The sequence below is a fragment of the Portunus trituberculatus genome, unplaced genomic scaffold, assembly GCF_017591435.1.
Source record: "Portunus trituberculatus isolate SZX2019 unplaced genomic scaffold, ASM1759143v1 PGA_scaffold_494__1_contigs__length_23137, whole genome shotgun sequence".
Taxonomy (NCBI): domain Eukaryota; kingdom Metazoa; phylum Arthropoda; class Malacostraca; order Decapoda; family Portunidae; genus Portunus; species Portunus trituberculatus.
In genome coordinates, this window is record NW_025541662.1 from 1 (window position 1) to 23,137 (window position 23,137).

Consider the following 23,137-nt stretch of genomic DNA (forward strand, 5'->3'; position numbering starts at 1 on the left):
CTATATTGTGTCTCCTTTTTTGGATTCAGGTGTGGCTCCTATGGAGCCGGGTAGGGTTTGAATACTGTCTGAGACAGCAGTTGCTCTTTTTTCTTCTTTCCCCCCTTCTAGCTGACTGACAGTCAGTTTACTTGGAGGAGGTGTACTTGGTGACAGCCTTGGTGCCCTCAGAGACGGCGTGCTTTGCCAGTTCGCCGGGCAGAAGGAGACGGACGGCAGTCTGGATCTCCCGGCTGGTGATGGTGGAGCGCTTGTTGTAGTGTGCCAGGCGGGATGCCTCGGCAGCGATGCGCTCGAAAATGTCGTTCACGAAAGAGTTCATGATTGACATAGCCTTGGAGGACACGCCAGTGTCGGGGTGGACCTGCTTGAGCACCTTGTAGATGTAGATGGAGTAGCTTTCCTTCCTCCTCCGCTTCTTCTTCTTGTCCCCTTTGGCTATGGCCTTCTGAGCCTTGCCAGCCTTCTTGGCAGCCTTTCCTGATGCTTTGGGAGGCATGGTAGTAACGGCGTCGTTCAACTTGCGAAGAGTTGTGTTGTGTTGCACCTAAGACTAAGACTAAGACTAATATAACAGAAAAGTGGGGTGAAGAGATGTAAGAGTTGGTACAGAAGAAGGAAATAGCTAGAGAAAAACGAAGAAAAGTTATAGAAAGAAAAGTGTGTGGGCAGTCCACGTTGCTGTTTTTGTAGTGTTCTATTTTTGCTCAGAAATGGCGCGCCGATAAAATTAGGTTTTGTTACCCAACCTAGAAGGTTTCATGTGTGTAGTGTGATAGTAAATTTGAGTGAGAGAGTTTTAGTAAGTTTGGTTGTGTGCAGTTGCAGTGCTGCAGATACTGTCAGACGGATACTAAAGTGCGCGTGTTCTTGTCTGCCTTTGTTTGTGCAGTGGTGTTTATGTTTTCCTCTCATGTTATATATATATATATATATATATATATATATATATATATATATATATATATATATATATATATATATATATATATATATATATATATATATATATATATATATATATATATATATATATATATATATATATATATATATATATATGTATTTATTTTTTTTTTCCAGGTTATTTGGTCATTTGTGTACAGGTAAGTACGGATGCACCAGGTAGGTAAAAGTAAGTATGTTTACTTATATGCAAATATAATTTAATATATATATATATATATATATATATATATATATATATATATATATATATATATATATATATATATATATATATATATATATATATATATAATTTATTTATTTATTCATTCATTCATCTATTCCATTTTTCCACTAGCAAAACCCATCTATCGTACCATGATGAAAAAAATAATAAAAATAAAAATAAACAGTCCTAGCATCAAGATGCCAGTGGCCCGTGTCGTGGTGTAATCAGGACGGTTCCTTTCAGGAACCGTCCCGTTGCTCCCCCGGCACCACCCCACTCCCCCTGCTGCCAGGTGTCATGCAGACAGAACTGGGCGCCACCACTCCTCACCGGGGGGAGGTGCCGCCCGCAGGAAGCCACCCTGCTTCTCACGACCGCGTATGACGACACCCCCAACCCGGCGACTCAGGGCACAGAGCAGAGAGAGGGTGAGCCGAGAGACCCACAACGCAAGTCCTCTATTGTAGTTTTTGCTATGTTTGCTCTCATTTTCCAGGAATCTTTATGGGTGCCATATCCGAGGTGCTTCGGGAAAACCTTCTGGTAACAAGGTAGGTATAATTTTTGGATAGGAGGCGCAGTTTATTAATATAAGGGGTTAGGGACAATACTGCATGCTAGTAGACTGCTGGGATAGTCTCTGTGGAACTTTATGCCGTTATTGTGGTTTTCCTTAAGTTTTTGGTATGCTGGGATTTCAAGTAATTCCAGTCTGTCCCATATTTCTTTTGCTCTTGTATGTAGTCTGATATTTAATGGGGTTGTGTTTGTTTGTGTGTATCTGTATAGTGTTCATTGTGTAAGGGTATTTTTGATTGGTGGTAAACCTCAATGCTTTATTTTGCACTTTCTGTAACTTTTTGATTTGTGAGTTACTCATAGTGTGGATAGGAATTGCAGTATAGTCTAAAATTGGGAGTACCAGAGCTTTAATTAGATGTATTTTTTTTATATTTACAGGCATGTGGTACAATTTGTATAGTTTTTTTTTTTTTTTTTTTAGAGCAGCGAGAGCTTTATTTCTTCTGTCTTCTATGTGTTTGTAATACCCTGTCGAAGTAATTTTAAGTCCCAAGCACTTGCCATTGTTTTTTAATTCTATTATTTCATCATTGATGTTTAATGGGATAGTAATCTTGGCCCCAAGGTGGATGGGAGTAAATTTTGTGAAATTAGTTTTGATTTTCCAGGAATTCTCGTAGTTATTAACTAAGTTGATTTATCTTGTGGTTAGTAAATTCATCATATTTTTGGATTTTCCATGGTAACCAATGACTTGTGATATGTCGTCGGCATAACATATGTTTAGGTTTCTTGGTGATTTTTTTATGTCATTTGTGTATATGGTGTAGAATGTTGGTGAAAGGACACTTCCTTGTGGTACACCGCAGTTTAGGTCAAAAGATGGGCCAGCATAGTTTTTAACTCTTATGGATGTAGTGCGGTCTGCTAGGAAATCACATAAAATTTTCTCAATAGTGGTCGGTAATTCCAGTTGGAGTGTTTTAAATTTGATTCGTTGTATTTTCTGTTGTATTCTAGGAATGATCTCAGTCTTGTGTTGATTATACGTTCAAATATCTTGCCCGGGACTTCTAGTAGTGATATAGGTCTGTAGTTTTGTGCGTGGTGTGGGTATTTTCCTTCTTTAGGGATTAGTGTGACTATTGCTTTCTTCCACTTGTCGGGAAAATAACCGGCGGATAATGAGTTATTGAATATTTCAGTAAGCCTTGTTATTGCGGTGTCAGGTAATTTTGATAGTATGATCTTGTTCACACCACTTTCACCAGGGCTTGTTTTTCTTAGTCTTTTTTATTATTTCCTTTATTTCTTCGTTTGAGATGATGTTGTCTATCACACATGTCCCTAATTTGGCCAGATCGGTGTCATTGTATGGTATATTTCTGTGTAGGTTGTTTTGGAGGTATTCTATCACCCGTCCAGTGTTTTCTTCATTCTCATCACCCTCCTCATTGTCGTCGGTAAATATCTCCCTCCAGTACTCTCTATGGATGATTTCTTTTTCTTCGTTGGTATATTTTCGTTCATTGTTGTTGTTAATTAAATAATGGGGCTGTGGAGTGTTGTTACCTGTTATAGTTTTAACTTTTTCCCAAAAAATTTAGGGTCTTTGTAGATATTAGACACATTAGTAATAAGTTTCAGCCAGTTTTCGTTGTTTTCTGCCTTCAGAGCATCTTGCAGTATTGTTTGAAGATTTTTGTAATATCTATACGTATTGATGTTCCACCCATATGTTCTAGAGTAGTTCCTTAGCTCAGTAAATAGTGTCATTAGTAGTCTGCTTGTATTACTATGTTTAAGTGCAGGGAGTTGTCTGTATTGTGTTTTGAGTATACTTAATCTGGAAGCGGTGTCAATAGTTTCGTGCCAGTTATCTACTGCGGCATCGATGTGTTCAATGGTTTCATTGTTTAGATTGTTGTCATGTAGATTTACGCTGACGTGTGCCCTGAATTTTTCCCAGTCTGCTTTATTATAGTTCAGTCTTGGTTGGGCAGGTATAAGGATGGGAGATAATGATAGCGTGAAAATTATAGGTATATGGTCGCTTGTTGTGAGTGGACCCTGTGCAACATGAAAATTATGGTAAGTGTTGTAATTACTGAGAATAATGTCAGGAGTTGTGCCTCGGTTTGGAGTGTAAAAAGTTGGAAAGCTAGGACCAATGTGTTGTATTGTTCTGTTTTGTATTAATCGGTTTAGCTGTCTTCCTTTAGTGTTTGTGTGTTGATAGCCGAATGTGGGATGATTTGCATTTAGGTCACCTCTCAAGTAAACTGGTATGTTCCTTCTAAAAAGTGTTATGAAGTCTGGAGTTGGGATGTAATCTCTTGATGGAGGTTGGTATAGGGTGGCTATTATGACTTTCCCGGTTGAAGTGTCTAGTTCAATAGCGAGTAAGTCTGAGAGATAGTTGTCTATTATTCTATAATGTACGTTTCTTTTTATAGCTATGGCGGTGCCGTCTGCTTGGTTGATGAGAGAGTTCTTTTTATGTATATTGTAGCCAGGTATTTTCATGGACTATTCCGACCCGGCGTGCTTTCCTCAGCCTCGTGGTGATGGGTGACTGGCGGGGTTCAGCAGAGGGTGTATTTGTTTGTTTTCCTTTAGGTAGAGCGAGCTGGGAGGCTGGGGGTCTTCGCCGCTTTTCCTTTGTCACCCAGCCTTGGTCTTCTTCCCGCTCGTCGGAGGGAGGTTGTGGGGTGGAGCGTCGGTTTGGCGTGCTGGGCGGGGGTGAACCTGCCTCTCTTTCGCTTCCGCTTCCAAGGATATCCACTTCCTCGTCCTCCTCATCGTTTCCTTCTTTATCTTCAGTCGTCGGCTGAGAGTTGTGTTGTGTTGCACCCGACTTGAAGAGTGCCATTTATGTAAGCAATCCTGCTCAGGATCGCGAGTCGCCGCGAGAGCCAGCCTCCCGGTTGGGCGTTACGTGTTACGCGCTGATCCGATCTTCCTTTTATATAGAGGAAACGAGCCCGCCGAAGAACAGATAACGCACAACACACCGACTCGCTCCCGCAGCTGACGGAGTGTTACTTGCTAATAATACTACCACTACTACTTGTTAATCCCACCTACTACTACCACCACTACTCGCCATGTCCGGACGCGGCAAAGGAGGAAAGGTGAAGGGAAAGTCAAAGTCCCGTTCCAGCCGTGCTGGACTCCAGTTCCCGGTCGGCAGGATTCATCGCCTCCTGAGGAAGGGCAACTACGCCGAGCGAGTGGGGGCTGGCGCCCCCGTGTACCTTGCAGCGGTCATGGAGTACCTGGCCGCCGAAGTCCTCGAGCTTGCCGGCAACGCCGCCCGCGACAACAAGAAGACTCGCATCATCCCGCGTCACCTGCAGCTGGCCATCCGGAACGACGAGGAACTTAACAAGCTCCTCTCCGGGGTCACCATTGCACAGGGTGGCGTGCTGCCAAACATTCAGGCTGTGCTCCTTCCCAAGAAGACCGAGAAGAAGTAAATCCTCTCCTCCTCAATATCATCACCAACAAGTATATACATCCGGCTCCTCTTCGGAGCCACACATTGACACATCTAGAGAATTGAATAGACTATAGTGTTAACCATGATATTAATAATAATGATGGTATATATTTTTTTGATAATGAATGATAGAAATGCTAATGGTAGAATTTTTTTCTCTTTATTTTTTTGTTCCGGCCTGCAGCGCTGCAAAAAAAAAAAAAAAAAAAAAAACGCCTTGCGCTGAGCAAATTATGGGATTAGGGCCCGTGTGTCAATGAGGACCTTGCTTCCCGCACACGCCCCCTCTCTGTCTTGCTCTCTTGCTTCCCTCCTGGCTGGTAGGTAGCTAGCGGGACAGGGATCAATTAACGCGGTCGGTCACTTTGACCTGTGATCTCACTCGGCAGTCATCCAAGAGATGCGGATTAAACGTTGTCAAGTATTGCTGTGTTTGCAAAACAAAAAACAAACAATGCGAAATATGTTCAAAGATAAACAAGAAGCTTACTCCAACTTGCCTTTTTTTTTTTTTTTTTCTTTTCTTTTCTTTTAGAGCATCACAATGTATATAATACAACACCTGTTCAATTACCAAGTATTAAGTACCTACCTGACTTAAGGTGCGTATTGGTGCGTGCAAGTGTCCCCCCTCTCTTGCTTCCCTCCTGGCTGGTAGGTGGTAGGTAGGGACAGGGAGGGAGGGAGTGAGTGAGTGACCCATGGATTAACGCTTTCACTTTGACCTGTGATCTCACTCGGCGGTCATCCCCGAGAGGGGAGGGCGCGCGGATCAAACGATGTCAAGTATTGCTGTGTTTGTTTGCAAAAACAATGCAAAATATATTTAAAGATAAACAGAAACTCTCTCCAACTTTTTTTTAATTTTTTTTTTGTTCTTTAAGGTGTGCGTATTGGAGTGTGACAGCGCTGCAGGCCGGAAAATTCCCGGCAGGAACAAAAAAAAAAAAAAAAAAAAACCTAAAAGATCTCCATACAAGTAAGCGGTCAGACCATAGTGGATAAGGTGGTGGACGTGGGATCGGGCAGACAGACAGACGTTCACGCGTCGGCTCGAAAGAATCACACCACACACCGTTTTGAAGGTATGTCAGTCGGCGAGGGGGATTTAATGAAAGGTACCTACCTACCTACATGTCACCGCGGTACCCAGGTTCTATCTAGGTGGCTACACCAAAGATGATGATGATGATGATGATGATGATGATGCGCTTCGGTGTTGATATGGACCCTCCCTCCTTGTATGGGTACCACTATAAAGAAATAAAATTGCCTGCGCCACTAATGGGCGGAAGCTTAACAAACAAACAAACAAACAGCACCTGTAGCAGCGGTTGGTGTCTGACCTCACATCACTTAGTTGATAATCCTTTCTCTTTCATTTGATTTACCTTTGAGTGATAAAACAGAGAGGAAAACAAATAGAAAGAAAGGAAAAGAAAAAAAAAAAAAAAAAAAAAAAAAAAAAAACACACACACAAATTGTAATAATGACGTAAAGAGTAGGGACAACACTTTTACTTGGAACAACCATAGTCCTAGTAGTGTTAGTCTATAACTTTTTCCTTCTCTTCATTTGTGTGGACCTATAAAAGGTCCGGGATATGTTGACTCTTTTCTTATGGTGCTTTTGCAGTTGCTGTTGTTGACACCAAATTCCAGACACCAGATTTAACCGCCAAATCCGTAGAGGGTACGTCCCTGACGCTTGAGGGCGTAGACGACGTCCATGGCAGTGACGGTCTTGCGCTTGGCGTGCTCGGTGTAGGTGACGGCATCCCTGATGACGTTCTCGAGGAACACCTTTAGCACCCCACGAGTCTCCTCGTAGATGAGACCGGAGATGCGCTTGACGCCGCCTCGGCGAGCCAACCGACGGATAGCGGGCTTGGTGATGCCCTGGATGTTGTCACGCAAAACCTTACGGTGACGCTTGGCTCCTCCCTTTCCAAGTCCCTTGCCTCCCTTGCCGCGGCCAGTCATGGTGACAGATGATGAGGCGCTGCTGCGAGTAGTAGTAGTAGTAGTAGTGATACGATGTCTCGCTCACGAGTGTGACTCGCATTTTTGAACAGAACAGAACAGAATCAGAAAAGGAAAGATGGGGAGGGGGAAGTGGGGACAGAAGAAGAATAGATGGGTGATAAGAAGGGAGCTTCAGTAAGAGGGTAAAGTCACTGGGGCTTGACCCAGGCGCAAGATGGACTTTTGTGGTTACTGAGCGCTACGTCTATTATAGAAGTTCTTTATAGAAGAGATGGACGCGGCAAGGGAGGCCGGCACCAGACCAGGGGGAGCCAAGCAGAGCGCATTACTACCGAGCACGCAAGAGCAGAGGACCGCCAATGCCACGGACGAGGGCGACGCACCCACACGGAAGTGGCGGCCAAATCTTTTCGTCTTCAGTGCAAACAACAAACACCGTGAAGCAGGAAGAGTGAAGTACGTGATAGTAGGAGGGAAAGGATGACACATAGAGAGGATGGGGTGAGAAGTACTTCCGTATAGCGGAGGGACCTACAGTTTTACGTGGGTTCCGAACCACGGATAGTAGTAGAATTGGTGATTTGGGGTTGTAGGATATGTTTTAACTTTATTAGCGAGGTTGGTGAGGGGGGTTATGAATATTTTATTTGTGATTAAATGCATGTGATGAGTGGATATTGGTGTTTGGTGGTGTCCGCCGGGAGTGGTCCGGTCCTGGAGTATCACCCTGTTCTGGGGATATCAACCTGCTATGGATATAAGTAAAGGATTAAAAATGTCAATTGGATGGAGATGGTTTGTTTTGTGAGGGTGGATGACGTGACGGCGAGATGACCGAACAGTTCCGCGTCCTCTGTGGAGGTGATGAAAATGTTCCCGCGTTTTGTGCGTTCACAGTACCTTCCATCAGTACTGGCCCCTCCATAACAGACGCGGGGGGGTGCCGCTGCCGGAACGTCATGTAGACGGCCGGGGGGCCCCATTGCCGCGCCGTCAGAGGGAGGGGTGCGGTTGTTCTCGTCATTCGCCCAGCATTGGCCGCTCCCAACTACCTCTGTGGAGGTGATGAAAATGTTCCCGCATTTTGTGCGTTCACAGTACCTTCCATCAGTACTGGCCGCTCCGCAGTAACAGACACAGGGGGTGCCACTACCGGAACGTCATGCAGACGGCCGGGGCCCCATGCCGTGCCGTCACTGGGAGGAGCGGTAATGCTGTCCCCGACCCTTGGAGGTGGTCCGGTGCCCCCTTAAAGCCTAGGCTGCGAGACGGAAAAATAATGCATAAAAACAAAAAGATGAATACAAAGCCATAAGACAAAAAATATGAAAACACCACTAGGCGTTGGCACGCGGGCCCACTCCCGTAGGAAGGGGCATGTGATGGGGGTGTGGGTGATGCCACTCTGACACCTGGAGTGGTACTGTTAGTAGTAAAGATAAGTGAGAGGGAGAGTGTGAAAGGAAGTGAAAGGAGGATGGATGGAGAGAAAATAAAATAAGGTTTGTTAGTGAAGAAGTGATAGGGAGGATGGATAGGAGTAGGAGTTAGTTAATAAGAGGGAGTGAAAGAAAGGTGAGATGAGAGATGATGAAAGAGGGGAAGAGGAGTCCGTTATCTGTAGATAGGATCAGGAGGTTCATCTGTGGGGTCAAGGAGGGTGGTGTGGGGTAGACGTCTGTGTGGTCGTGGAAGGTTTTTCAGGAAGTTGTATGTGTCTGTGTGTCTGTCTGGAAACGTGTTTAGTTGTTTGTTTATTCTGTTGTAGAGTGTGATGTTTAGTGGTAGGATGTTGGACTCCTCATGAAGAGATGAAGAGGTCCGGAAGTCGAACCACTTCGTTCCAAGTGCGAAACGAACTGCTCGGTTCTGGACCTTTTGTAGTTTTTGAAGATTGGAAGGGGCTGAGAGAGACAAGGCAAGAGGGCAGTATGTTATTAGAGGAAGAATAAAAGCTTTATAAAGGTGAAGTTTCAGCTTAGAAGTACTGTCGCGAAAACGTTCCAAGTTGCTCAGGGCCCCTGAGGCAGTGGCGACTTTTTTACTTATATGGGTATGAAATCTAAGGTGATTGTCGATGGTGAGGCCAAGGACAATGTTGACTTTGCTTATTGGGATGGGTACAGGGTTTGGAAAGTTTTATAAAGTGAAATTTGGCGGGGCTGTTTGGATTTGGTGTTAAAGTAGGTAACCTTAGATTTTTCTGGATGGGAGTGAATGCGCCATTCTAGCTCCCATAAGCTTGTGGTTGTTAACTCTTCTTGAATTTTGTCAGTAAGGCGATCTAACGTTCTGGCGCGCGCCAATTGTGTTACATCGTCTGCATATTGAATTGTTAAGGAATCATTGTGGGTGGGACGGGGTAGGTCGGCGGTATACATGTTGTAGAGGGTGGAGAGAGGACGGAGCCTTGTGGGACTCCGGCCTGGGGAGAAATAAGCGGAGAAGACGCCCTGGTGTCTGATTCTAGTTTCTCGCTCGTCCAAGAAACTGCACAGGATTTTTGGGTTAGGGGGTAGATCAAAGTTATTGCAAATTTTGTATTTTAATCCTGTGAGCCAGACTGTATCGAAAGCTTTTTTCACGTCTTTTGTCACTAGTGCAGATTTATAATAGGGCGAGTTTCCATCTAAATACGTGATAATACTGTTAAGGGCGTCTTCGGTTGAAGCATTACTACGAAAGCCGAATTGCTGGGGACCCAGCAATTCGTTGCTTTCGAGGTATGATCTTAACCTTTGATTAATTAACCGCTCGAAAGATTTACCGAGTATTTCCAGCAAGCTTATGGGGCGATAATTTTCAGGAGATGTAAATTTTGCCGGGCTTCGGGATGAGTGTTATGTTAGAAATTTTGAATGGTTTTGGGAAGTACCCGGAGGAAAGGGAGGCGTTGAAAATTTTGTGAGACTGGTTATAATTTCTGGGGAAGATTTTTATCATTGGCCAGGTTATACCTGTTGGCCCGGGTGCCCGTTTTGGGGTGTGCCTGAGCATCTTGGAGACATCCTCCTCCTCAAAGGGTGTTGTGAGATAGTGGTTTGGATCTAAGCGTGTTAGCTGTGGTGTGTTGTGAGGCAGCGTATTTTCTAAGTGTTGTTGTACGTGTGTTGTGATGTTGTTGATGTGTTCGACACTGGGCCCGTAGGCAGGGAGAGGGTGAGGATGGAAGATGTTTTGCCAGTGTGTTTTGAATGTGTCGGCTACCTGGGCTGGGTCAGAGATGCGCACGCCGTCCACTAGGAGATACTGAATCTCTCCCGCTGGCATCCCTCAGCCTGTGCACCATGTGCCAGAACTGAATGGGGTTTTGGCAGCGGGCTCCGTCCAAACGGGAGACCATAGTTCTCCAGTGGGCGCTGTGGTCATCTAGCAAGCTGTTTATGATGTGTCTGCGGAGGATGTGTGTGTCTCTGTGGTTTTGAAAAAAGCGTGTTTTGTAACAGATTTGTAGTCTCTGTGTTCTGATAGAGGGTCTGAAGTCAATGTGGATTTTGTGGTGTTTTTTGGGATGTGTCTGTCGGCTGATGTTATGATGTCGTTGTGAAGTCGCTCAAGGGCCCTGTCTATCTGTGTGTGTGGTAGGCCCTCGAGATGTGGTGTTTGATGTATGTCTGCAAGTGTTTCCTTGAAATGTTCCCAGTTAGTGGATCGGTAATCAGGGATGGGGTGGGAAGGAATAGAGATGGGGTTGGAGGATATTTTAAGGATGAGGGAACGTGGTCTGAGCCACAGGGTGGTCCGTGGGAGATGTGGTGATGGAAGGGTAAGGACTGGCGGTTGGAGAGGATGAGGTCGGGTCTGCCAGATCCATGATTGGTGAAGCAGGTAGGAAAATCTGGGCCAAGGAACCGGAGGCGTTTGAGTTGTGTGAGCATGAGGAGTTCTTGTCCGTGTCTGTTGTTGCTGTTGTGACGAAAGGCTGTGTGTGTGGCGTTGAGGTCAGCTAAAACGTAGACTGGTATGTTTGTGTTGTTGAAAAGGTTAGTTAAACTGTTCAGAGGAAGTCCAGTGTTTGGTCTTGCATATGTTGTGGCAACTAGGAATTGCCCGTGCTGTGTGTGAATTTTGGTTGCAAGGAAGTGTTCTGATGGCCAGTCGGTTATGTGTACGTGTTTTATGTTGTTTTAACCATGACGGCTACGCCGTCATAGACCGTTCCTATCGTGTATCGTGTATTGTAGCCGTAATGTTTGAGGGGTTTAGGAGGAAGACCAGTGTGGTTGAGGAGAACAATGTCTGGATTGATAGAGCGGATGGCTTCTGAGATAAGGTGTCTGTTATTCCAGAAGACGCGACAGTTTAATTGCATAATTGTTATCATGCTTTATATGTTTTTCTCTTAACCCTAGTGGTGGTTCGCGTATTTCGTGGAGAAGTCGGTAATGTGAGGGGTATATGTCGCTTGTTTACTGTGTTTGTGGTTTGGTGTGACGTGGAGGAGCTTTGGGGCTGTGGTTCCCCGGTGTTTTCCTCTTCGTCGATGACTAATGGCCCTGGTGAGGAGGGGCTGGTCTCTTCAGGTGGACTGGGAGCAGATGTAGATGTAGAATGCTGTGGTGTAGAGTTTTGTGTTGTTTGTTGGTTTCTGTGTATTTTTGCTGATATTGTTTTTGTTGTTCTGTATGAAGTTGTGGAAATTTTACTGTTGGGCAGCCATTATGTAAGAGGAGTTCAGCAGTCTGTTTGTTTTGTAAGTTTCCCCAAAGGAAAGCTGGATAGACATTTTGATTATTCTGTCTAGTAGGCTTTGTTTTTCTGTGTTGTTGGAAGTGGTTGTGGTGTTGGGTGAGGTGTGACTGATGTGGCGGCTTGTGCGTATGTGGTGTTTTGTGTAGTGGCTGCTGGCGTTTTGAGTTTTGGTGTTGTTGTGCAGTGCGTTTGTTTGGGCATCTGAATGAAACGGCTGTGTGTTCACCCAGAGCAGTTGATGCATTTGAGGGTTGTCGCCTGGCAGTTCCTGTGGTCATGTCCCTTTGTGGCACATTTAGAGCATGTTATGTCTGTTCCTTGCATTGATTTGTACGATGGGTGAACTGGTAACATTTATAGCATTGAGTGACAGGGCGATATTCTTCAATGTTTATGTTGTATGATGGAATGATCTGTGAGAAGAGCTTGATGCCAGTGTTTTTGTGTGTTTTGCTTGTTGTTGTGATTGTAGTCTAATTTTTATCATGTGTACTTTTGGAATGGTGTTTATGTCGTCGATCTTTATGTTTTTTTTCTTCTATCTCTGTACGCAGGTCTTCATTGGTCATTTTCAAGAGGTAGTCGTCTACACGTCGGGCAAGTAAGGTCCTAGCAGATATTTGCTCCTGAGACTCTACGAGCTCGAAGCCGATGAGTTTTAGTTTTTCGGTAGCCTCAGGTGTGGTGTGGATGTCGCGGTCTACATCGCTAGCTACGCCAACGATGATATAGGGGCCAGATCTAAAGCATTTTGTGTGGGGAACTTGAGTCCGTGAGAAGAAGGCATTGCTTAGGTCAGGGGGAAGGGTGGCAGTTACGATCCGGTACCTTAGTGTCCGGTCAGGGGGGCGTACAGATGTCATTCTATCTCACACTAGTGGCATAGATAACACACATAACAAACACAACATGTAAATGTCAGGGTTCTGAAAGAAAACTATGTTAATTTGTACTCACTCCACGGTGCGGCGGTGCTGGGCTGCTGCTAAACGTAATCCGCTGTAAGGGGAAAAGAAATCACAGAAAAAAAAGTCACACAAAAAAAGGAGGACGGGGTGAATAACGCAGATCCTTAGGCTTGAGTAATCCTTGGTATGTGTATCCTTGGAAGCGAAGGGGCCGAGAAGCTGGACTGGAGAGCGGCTCGGAGACGTCCTTGCGGCGCAGAGGTTCAGTCGTAGAGGTGATCCTGTCAGCTGAAGAAGCTCTCGCATTTTGCCTCGCGGTAATATATATATGGAGCAGGTGCCTTCCCGGTTGTAGTAGGGTAACAATATTTCCTGTTTTTCCCACTTGATCCAACATCGCTGGGTCATACGAACACGGTCTCCGTCTCGTCGTTGACCCTCGGACCACGCATCCGAGACGTACAACCGAGAGGCAAGCAAGAAAACGGCGTAAAACCAAATAATATCGAGTCGGAGGAGGTGCCAGATTTTCCAGCCAGCGGCATGCATGCAGCGAGCAACAAGCCAACCAGCCAGCCAGCCACAGAGGAGGCAGACTGAGTCTGTGTCAGAATAATAATAATAATAATAATAATAATAATAATAATAATAATAAGAAGAAGAAGAAGAAGAAGAAGAAGAAGAAGAAGAAGAAGAAGAAGAAGAAGAAGAAGAAGAAGAAGAAGAAGAAGAAGAAGAGAGACAGACAGACAGACAGACAGACAGACAGACAGACAGACAGACTGACTGACAGAGATTAATCCAATAGGGAAACGATATTAAACCAAGAAACACCTAGAAAGGACTTGATTCACAGGGTATACGGAGTATAGTAGGGCAAGCCAGGAAGAATTTAAAGGGGCCTAAAATCTCACATCGAGTGCCAACGACCACACCACGTTGAACACACCGCTTCTCGTCCGATCAGCGAAGTTAAGCAACGTTGGGTCCGGTTAGTACTTGGATGGGTGACCGCCTGGGAACACCAGATGTTGTTGGCATTCCATTATTTTTCATTTATCTATTTATTTATTTATTTTTTTATTATTATTATTATTATTATTTTATAATAATAATAATAATAATAATAATAATAATAATAATAATAATAAGAAGAAGAAGAAGAAGAAGAAGAAGAAGAAGGTTTGATTTGTCTATTCTTATATTGTTTTACCTGCTTATTTTATTCTTTGTTAATTCATCCATTTATTCTTGTACTACCTCGTGCCTGGATTACCAGACAAAACTGTGTATTCTAAACACACATGAATAGGAGAGGACTCGAACTGACATTTTTTTTTTTCTCTCCTATAGAGAAATTGCATCGAACCGCTAGCCTAGCTTGGTGCCGGGGAATAAGAATGACCACCTGCACGGACGTGTGCTGTGCTCTGTCGAGCTTGGATATTAACCATTGAAGTCTGAAGAAGAAGGAAAAAAAAAAAAAAAAAAAAACCTAGAAAGTCACTGCAGCGGCTGTGGGAGGAGGAAAGACGCAAGCCGTCAGACTAACCGTGACACACGACACGCTAATAAATACGCACACTATAGTCTGACCATTTTTATGAAGATCACTTAGGCGTTGGCGTTTTTGGGGATTTTCCTGCCTGCGGCGCTGTCACACGTGTACCAATACGCGCCCCAAGTCAGGTACTTAATACTTTTTAACTGAATGGTGTTGTAGTACATATACATTGTGATGCTCTAAAGAGGCAAGTTAGAGGAATTTGTGTTTATTTTAAATAAATTTTGCATTGGTTTTGCAAACGCAACAACAATGCTTGACAACGTTTCCTCCGAGCGTTGTCACATCCTTCTGGGTGACCGAGTGAGGTCACAGGTCAAAGTGACCGTGTTAATCCATGGTGTGTGGGGAGCAAGGTTATCATTGACACATAGGCTCTAATCCCTTAATTTGCCCAGCAACGGGAAATTCCCAAAAATGGCAACGTCTAAGTGATCTTCACACTATAATAATCTGATTAACAATTTGTCTTGGCCATGTTGCAGTGGGTATTTGGTGAATGAAATGATCGATTGCTATCTTTACATCATCCATCCATCCTAATTTGACCTTAGAATCTAAAATGGTTGCTTTGCTGATGTCATTCAGGTATATTTGAGAAATCATATTCTTTGTATGTAAAATATAATGTTTTTTTTTTTTTTTGTGGATCGTAGTTGCTAAAGTGTGTCTGTGTATATATTAGGATTTTCATGCTATATGTTGGTGGCCCTTGCATTTGAAATAATTATATTGTGAAATTGTCAACTTTTTTTTTTTTTCGGTAGGGGCTAATGTATGCAATGTTTCTGCTAATTTATGGAAATTTTATGCAAATTAGCCAAATCAAATTGGGGGTCGATAATGGGGGGGGACGCGCGAAAATCACTCCATTTTCTAATTTTGCGATTTATGCACATATCCGGTAAAATCATGTAAACGGGAAAAAAAAAAAAAAAAAAAAAAAAAAAAAAAAAAAAAAAAAAAAATCGTCTAGAATTGTCGGTGGGATCCTTCTGTCCCTCTCTCTCTCTCTCTCTCTCTCTCTCTCTCTCTCTCGAAATTCTCAGCACTAGGGACATTGAAGTAAGCGGATTCATTCCCACATATGATGGTTTCATGGCTCTGCTAGTTAATGAAAATCATGCAGACAGCTTCTTCAATGCAGATATTAGGCAGCAACTTGAGTCTCATGGTTTTCGTCCGATAATGCTCCCTGAATTAAAAGTAAAAAAAAGTGTTATCCTTCCCAGAGTAGAGGATGTCATTTATGAAAAGCACATTGTAGATATCGGGGAAGAATTGCAGAAACATAACTTGTGGATTGAGTCTGAGAGTATTGTAGATATATATAAATTCCCTAAGTCACCAACACTAAAAATAACATTCTCACAGACAGCCCTAGCACAAAAATGTTTAGCAAGTGGCATGAAAGCTTTTGGCATCAGTATAACACCACATATGATAAAACAAGAAACCTATATCCCAGTAAAGTGTTGTATGAAGTGCTATACATTAGAACACCATTTCACCAGTGAATGTCCCAAGCCTAAAGATTTCAAGATCTGTTCAGAATGCAGTCAAGTGGGCCATGTTTGACATCAATGTCAAAATGAGATAAAAAAAATGCCTTAATTGCAGTGAAGCTCATAGTACCATGGCCATGAAATGTGAAATAAGAAAAGAACAAAAGAGAAAAAAGAGCTGAAATAAATGAAAGGCAAAAAATGAACTACTCAACAGCCATTACTCCCTCTGCAACTGCCACTACTATGTCGAACTTCCAAACACCAATGATCACTAAAGAAGAAATACTAAAAATTCACGTATGTGCTGCCCACGCTCAAAACCAGGAACAAAAAAGGCCAGGCTCATACAAATATGAATTTAACAAAATATTAAAGGCAAACAATTTACCAACAATAATAATCCCTGATGATGAGCCAGAATCAACCATTTCTAACACACCAGTAGCACAACAAGATATAGGTGCAATGGCTGCTGAACCATCTATCTTAGGATCGGAAGGAGAAATAAAAACATCTAAAGTAACTAGAACACAAAGCACTTAATCAACCAAGGTAAGATGATTCATCTGGGCCCACATTTCCCAACCTTCTACTCCCAGAATTTACTCACTAATCCGGATAAAATATTTTCTAATAAACACCATTATTTAAATTGTATCTGCGAACCCGGGGAAATTACAACTGTCAGATGCGCACATCATAAGTGAAATATGAAAAATATAAGAAACAAGAAATAAAGATATATGGAAGTATGCTAGTTCGCCAGTATGCGGTGTGTAACAGTATCCTGCCATAAAAGAGATTAGGAAGGGCAGGAGAGTCAAAAGGAAACATTTAATGACCCAGGACGTTTGGCTCAGGGCAGCCCGGGCAAATATATATATCGCCAAGGTCATGTAAACATCCAGTGGTAGTGTTGTCGTCTTGGATGTTGTTCGTACCACACGTGGAGTTCATTTGAGCTTGTACTTGATTGGTGAATGGTACATTCTGAGGGGTGTGTTGTGGGTCAAGACACGCCCCATAAGTTCCTGAAGGAAATTGTAGAGGTTGGGGCAGAGAGAGAGGGAGGAGAGAGGAAGCAGAGGACAACCGCGGCTCTAAGCGGGCCACCCTCGGCTGCATAGCTGAGGGCGGCGTTTTGTACTTCATATATAACCAGTAAGTGGAGCTTATAAGTTGCAATGCAGTCTTTTGAGGTAAATTAGAATGGAGGAAGAAGCATGATAGGAGGTTTAGGTATTATGTGGTATTAGTTTATTATGGTTTATGTGGTTGTACTTTGGTTCATAATGACGTCGTTATATACTTGCGTTTTCATCTATGAGTAAGGGAATTTGTATACGGCTACCTACGTATGTGCATGTGTGTTGCTCTGACGAATAAGTTACATAACATATTTACTAGTGTGTAATTGTGTACGAAGTTAACGTGGTTCCATGTATGGGTACCAAGAGAAAGAGATTATTTGAGGGAAGTCACTTGTGTGGAGATATCAATATTTGTCATTATATTTCGGTGGTGTTACGTTGTCAGTTTGTTGAACGGAGTCTGGTAATTATATGTGTATGGTAATATATTTGGTGGTACGGCATGTGGTTGCTTGCATTCGTGTACCATATTTGGTGGTACGTCATGTGGTTGCTTGCATTCATGTACCAAGTAAAGGTCATCCTTATATATGGGTAGCTGGGAAAAAGGGGTAATATTGTACGTACTACGTATGAGATTTACGGAGAAATAAAGCACCGGGTTCAGATGTTGTAATACGTTATGAAGATATAATGGATGATGTTTGAAGTGAAACCCGTTTTGATGCGAGAATATCTACGAGATTAATGCAATTCTTAAGGATGTTTGTAAGAGAAATTGTAATAATTGCAGTGGAGAAGGCAACATAAAGAGTTGTGATTGTTACTTGTCGGCGCCGTATCGAACACCTTATGTATAGATATTAGTTTTGTTAATTAAAGATATAAAAACCTTTGACTATTTATAGCCAGTAGCTAGACAATTTGTGCAACGTCGTGCAACAGCTCGGATCACGACACAACGTCCGACCATCTACCAATTATTGTTAAACTCTCTACGAAACCATTCATAAAGGAAAAACCAAAAGTATATAACACACACAAAGCTGACTGGGATATATTCCAGCATAACTTAGACTCCCAAATAAACGTATCTAACTTAGAGGGTTATACTACAGAGCAATTAGAGATTTAAACTCAAAAATGGTTAAAGGCTTTTAAGAATGCTATGGATATAGCAATCCCTAAAACTAGTTATCAATATACATGTCAGTTAAAAATAACAACAGAAATTAAAAATCAAGAAAGACAATATAAAACATTAAAAGAATTTGCCGAACATTTCGGATGGAGAATGGAACTTTATAGAGAACAACAAATAATTAAGACGGAATTAAAAGAGAGATGTAAAGAATCATACAATAAAAACTGGGAAGACAAAATTAACCACATATCTGATAACAGCAAAAACAGTAAGGATTTTTGGAGTAAAATACAAGTATTAAAAGGCAAAAACACTATTAACACTAATTACTTGAAAGATCAAGAGGGAAATAAATACTTTACAGACAAAGAGAAATGTAACTTATTTGAGAAAACCTGGGAAAATGTCTTCAAAATTTCGGAAGAGGAAGAAAATTACTTTGATAAAAAACATTCAGAACTTACAGATCGATATATCAACATACACAATAATAGAGTTATACCGTTCCCTTTAGTTGCTACAAACAAATTAAATACCTAAAACAACTACACAAGATAAATTACAACAGAAGAAATTAAAATGTTTATTAGACGAACAAAAAAGAAAGCTCCGGGATCAACTAAAATTAACAAAATTATACTAGAAAACTGCACTGAAAAGGCACTTGAACAGTTACAAAATATTTTTAATGCATGCTACTTTGTTGACTATTTTCTAGAGTGTTTCAAAGTGGCAATCATTAAATTTATTCCCAAGAAAGACAAAGCACCCACAAATCATATAAATTATAGACCGATCTCTTTACTTGAAGTGCCTGGGAATTTTTGAAAAAATAATACAATCCAGATTAAACACATTTCTAGCCGAAAATAATATACTTAAAAATAGGCAACATGGTTTTCGATCACATAAAGGGACACATACAGCCATCACCATTACATATGAAACGATTGCTAATGCCCTCGCAGAAAAGAAACAAGTATACATGGTACTCAGGGATGTCGCAAAAGCATTCAACAAAGTTTGGCATAAAGGTTTTAAATATAAAATCTTAAGATTAAGACTACCTGACATTCTGGAAAAAATCTTATGTAATTTCCTTGACAACAGAAAGGCAATAATATATATTAACAATGACTTCAGCAAAGACATCAATTTATTAAGTGGTGTACCTCAAGGAAGCGTGTTATCACCAACGCTGTATACTTTGTACACAAATGACCTACCTTCACCTGAATTTGGCTGCATTGATATAATGTATGCAGATGATGTGACCCAAATTATCAACTCACCAAGTAAATATAAATTGATGTTGAAAGTAAAGGTAGAACGGGAAATAGAAAGAATATGTAAATTTGAAACGATGTGGAGGATTAAAACAAGCGAAGAAAAATTTAAAATAATACCAATTGCTCAACTTAAAAATAAGAAAATTAATGTAAACGGAAAAGAAATCGGCACAAGCAAAGAGGGAAAGCTTCTTGGATTACATTTAACAACACGTGGATTTGTCAGCCACATTACCAAAACAATAAACAAAGGAAAAGGCATTTTGTCCCAATTAAAAAGGTTTAGTAATTTATCCCCGAAAACGAAAACAACACTGATAAAAACACTCTTAATATCCGTAATTACTTACCCATCAATACCACTATGTGTGGCCTCAGCCTCACAAAAAAGGAAAATGCAAACCATTCTAAACAAAGCAGTAAGATTTATTCACTGCAACGAGCAAGAACAATTTAATTCACATGACTTACATATAAAGTACGAGTATAACATTACTCCATTAAACTTAATTAATTATCATAAGGCCTTAAACACCTGGGAATCCATTAAATTAAGTGAAATTGAACAATATAATACACTAATAACTGAACATGATAAAATGCACACTTGGTTCCCTAAAAGCAGTACTATAAATACAATGGCGCCACCACAGGCGATTATAACAAAAACAAAATTAAAAAAATATTACCAGTAGCACAACTTAAAACTAAGCGAAAAAGAAGTATTCCGGGGAAGCACAGCTGGATGGCGGCGGAACATTGGACACCGCCAGTCGTTTTTTTCTATGTTTTTGGTTATGGTTTTTTTTTTTTTTTTATTTATTGTTGTTATTATTTTTTCGAATTAGGCTGTGCCTAGTGGCCACATGTCTTCGCCGCCACCATATGACTACCCCGAAGACGAGTAAGGGAGACACGTAACGGGTAACGCTGAGTTCTTGAACTCAGGACATTGAGTCCAGTGTCTCGCGGCACGTAACGAGCAACGCCTTGCATCTGAAAAAAAACAAGTGTATGGGTCAGTGGGGTCAGTGCCATTGGGAACGTAACGGACAGATCTGGCATCTGGGGCAGTGGGGTCAGTGCCATTGGCACACAACGAACAATTAGATGTTGAGACTGGGAGCCAGTTCCCCCTTGCTCAAATTATCAATTTAATGTATTAATCCATGTTTTCAAGTTTTCACAGCCGCGGCAAAAGGAGACACGGATCATCGCTGGAGCATCAACACCTTATCCTCATCCTTACCAATAACCTAACACCTAATTTCTGTAATATTATTAATAACCCTTTATACTATTACCCTATAGGTGTGACAGAGAACCTCACCTATAACTTTTTTTTTTCTTTTTCCTACTCTTTATAAACCCCCACACTTCTTCACTAACAAACTAAATTAACTAATAATATCTTCTTAACTAATAAATATCTATTAACAAAATTAACACCACCATAATAACTAACAATTTACAAAAAAAAAAAAAAAAATACACCCTTAAAAAACAAAATCACCAATAACATATAATAACTTTCTGCAAATTATACAGAGACTAAAATAATTTGAAGATAACTAATAATTTTTAATTACATTAATTTATGTATAAATGCACCAATTGATGGCCGCAGCATCAGAAGCCTAAGATGTTAGGGACTTAGCTGGGTTTCTCCAGTGGGGCTTCTGCCTCACTACAGCCACACATTCTAAGAAATAAAAGCACATGCACTCTCTCTCTTTCATGCACAAGTGAGACAGGCCAAACCCCCACTGGAGTCTGTTGTTGTAGGGAGAGTTGTGTTCCTACTGATGCAAATGCGACTAGAGATCTAAACGGTGTTTGTCTGCAGTATTATAATTGAATGGAAAAAAAAGAAAAAAAAAGCAATGTGGTCAAGCCCACAACCTATCTCTCTCCTAACTTTATTTCACCCTTCTCTTCTCACCCACTTTCCTTTTAGCTAGCTACTCTTTTTTCTTCACCCCTCTTCCGATAAAAAAAAAAAAAAAAACTTAAAAAAAAAAAAAAACTAAGCAAACGGCCCGCAAGTCCACCGGTGGCAAGGCGCCCTCGCAAATCTGCTCCTGCCACTGGAGGTGTCAAGAAGCCCCACCGTTACAGGCCAGGAACCGTGGCCCTCCGTGAGATCCGCCGTTATCAGAAGAGCACCGAACTGCTTATCAGGAAGCTGCCTTTCCAGCGCTTGGTGCGTGAAATTGCCCAGGATTTCAAGACTGACCTCCGCTTCCAGTCCTCCGCTGTCATGGCCCTCCAGGAAGCTTCCGAGGCTTATCTCGTGGGTCTCTTTGAAGACACTAACCTGTGCGCCATCCACGCCAAGCGTGTCACTATCATGCCCAAGGACATCCAGCTGGCTCGTCGAATCCGTGGCGAGCGTGCCTAATAAGTGTGTCATCCAAGGCAAGCAAGCAACAACAAACAATATCTAGGCCCTCTTCAGGGCCAAAGGTGCTTTATCTAAAGAGAATAATATTACATAGACCATGAATGGGTTGGCTTTGATCCGTATGGTCGAGCGATTTCCTGATTAGAAGACTTTTTTTTTTTTTCTCTTCTCTCTCTCTCTCTCTCTCTCTCTCTCTCTCTCTCTCTCTCTCTCTCTCTCTCTCTCTCTCTCTCTCTCTCTCTCTCTCTCTCTCTCTCTCTCTCTCTTTTTTTTTTTCTTCAACCTTCCTCTCTGTGTCTAGGATCCGATATTCCATGTGCATGTTTCTGATCAGTAGTATGTCGGTGGCCGATGGAGAATGACTGCTTTCCTCCAGTCTGATTTGTAGATATATTGATTGATTGATTCACTGCAATTCAGTCAAGAAAACAAAGAAAGAAAAAAAAAAAAAAAAAAAAAAAGGAGCGAAGATTCATGTTACAAGCTATAATAACTGTGTGCTTCCTGAGCTTTGTGTGATGAAAACGTTATGTTACTGAAATAGGAGGCATCATCATTAATCAAGAAGAAGAAGAGCATGAATGCACCCACCCTCCAAAGCCTGCCTGCCGTGATTAGTATCGTACGTACGCTTAATCATCACCATCATCATACTACTACTACGGGTGCTGCTGTTGTGCAGTGGATGATGGATCTCTTTGCTCTGACCCGGTTGCGAGCCTCATTAATGACGAGCCAGCCATCTAGCTCATCCATATCCATCCATCCGGCTCTGGTGCACCAGCGGCGACCACCATCCACACTTGTCTATATTGTGTCTCCTTTTTTTTTGGATTCAGGTGTGGCTCCTATGGAGCCGGGTAGGGTTTGAATACTGTCTGAGACAGCAGTTGCTCTTTTTTCTTCTTTCCCCCCTTCTAGCTGACTGACAGTCAGTTTACTTGGAGGAGGTGTACTTGGTGACAGCCTTGGTGCCCTCAGAGACGGCGTGCTTTGCCAGTTCGCCGGGCAGAAGGAGACGGACGGCAGTCTGGATCTCCCGGCTGGTGATGGTGGAGCGCTTGTTGTAGTGTGCCAGGCGGGATGCCTCGGCAGCGATGCGCTCGAAAATGTCGTTCACGAAAGAGTTCATGATTGACATAGCCTTGGAGGACACGCCAGTGTCGGGTGGACCTGCTTGAGCACCTTGTAGATGTAGATGGAGTAGCTTTCCTTCCTCCTCCGCTTCTTCTTCTTGTCCCCTTTGGCTATGGCCTTCTGAGCCTTGCCAGCCTTCTTGGCAGCCTTTCCTGATGCTTTGGGAGGCATGGTAGTAACGGCGTCGTTCAACTTGCGAAGAGTTGTGTTGTG

General features: G+C 42.2%; 4 protein-coding genes, 1 non-coding gene and 1 pseudogene across 5 annotated transcripts; 3 read left to right on the top strand and 3 right to left on the bottom strand.

Moving 5' to 3' along the window:
* Positions 1-100: 100 nt before the first annotated feature.
* LOC123500829 (histone H2B) lies at positions 101-502 on the bottom strand. The gene has a single exon (XM_045249428.1). It carries the CDS (start codon positions 497-499, stop codon positions 128-130), a length of 372 nt encoding a protein of 123 aa, XP_045105363.1. The 5' UTR covers positions 500-502; the 3' UTR covers positions 101-127.
* A 4,161-nt stretch (positions 503-4,663) lies between these two features.
* On the top strand, positions 4,664-5,342 carry LOC123500831 (histone H2A). Its single transcript, XM_045249430.1, has one exon. It carries the CDS (start codon positions 4,807-4,809, stop codon positions 5,176-5,178), a length of 372 nt encoding a protein of 123 aa, XP_045105365.1. The 5' UTR covers positions 4,664-4,806; the 3' UTR covers positions 5,179-5,342.
* Positions 5,343-6,823: 1,481 nt separating this feature from the next.
* On the bottom strand, positions 6,824-7,236 carry LOC123500832 (histone H4). The gene has a single exon (XM_045249431.1). It carries the CDS (start codon positions 7,182-7,184, stop codon positions 6,873-6,875), a length of 312 nt encoding a protein of 103 aa, XP_045105366.1. The 5' UTR covers positions 7,185-7,236; the 3' UTR covers positions 6,824-6,872.
* A 6,472-nt stretch (positions 7,237-13,708) lies between these two features.
* Positions 13,709-13,827, top strand: LOC123500834. Its single transcript, XR_006673471.1, has one exon. It is a non-coding gene; the product is annotated as a 5S ribosomal RNA (ribosomal RNA).
* A 6,422-nt stretch (positions 13,828-20,249) lies between these two features.
* LOC123500830 (histone H3.3) lies at positions 20,250-21,820 on the top strand. Its single transcript, XM_045249429.1, has 2 exons — positions 20,250-20,287; positions 21,445-21,820. The coding sequence occupies exons 1-2, from the start codon at positions 20,250-20,252 to the stop codon at positions 21,782-21,784; spliced, it is 378 nt and encodes a 125-aa protein (XP_045105364.1). The 3' UTR covers positions 21,785-21,820.
* Positions 21,821-22,697: 877 nt separating this feature from the next.
* LOC123500833 lies at positions 22,698-23,131 on the bottom strand (annotated as a pseudogene).
* Between the last annotated feature and the right edge of the window lie 6 nt (positions 23,132-23,137).

Bases quoted from the DNA above. Each gene is read 5' to 3' on its own strand.
- LOC123500830 (XM_045249429.1), top strand. From the start codon at position 20,250: ATGTCTTCGCCGCCACCATATGACTACCCCGAAGACGA. The intron at 20,288-21,444 runs GTAAGGGAGACA...ACCGGTGGCAAG, and splicing joins TATGACTACCCCGAAGACGA to GCGCCCTCGCAAATCTGCTC.
- LOC123500829 (XM_045249428.1), bottom strand. From the start codon at position 499: ATGCCTCCCAAAGCATCAGGAAAGGCTGCCAAGAAGGCTGGCAAGGCT.
- LOC123500832 (XM_045249431.1), bottom strand. From the start codon at position 7,184: ATGACTGGCCGCGGCAAGGGAGGCAAGGGACTTGGAAAGGGAGGAGCC.
- LOC123500831 (XM_045249430.1), top strand. From the start codon at position 4,807: ATGTCCGGACGCGGCAAAGGAGGAAAGGTGAAGGGAAAGTCAAAGTCC.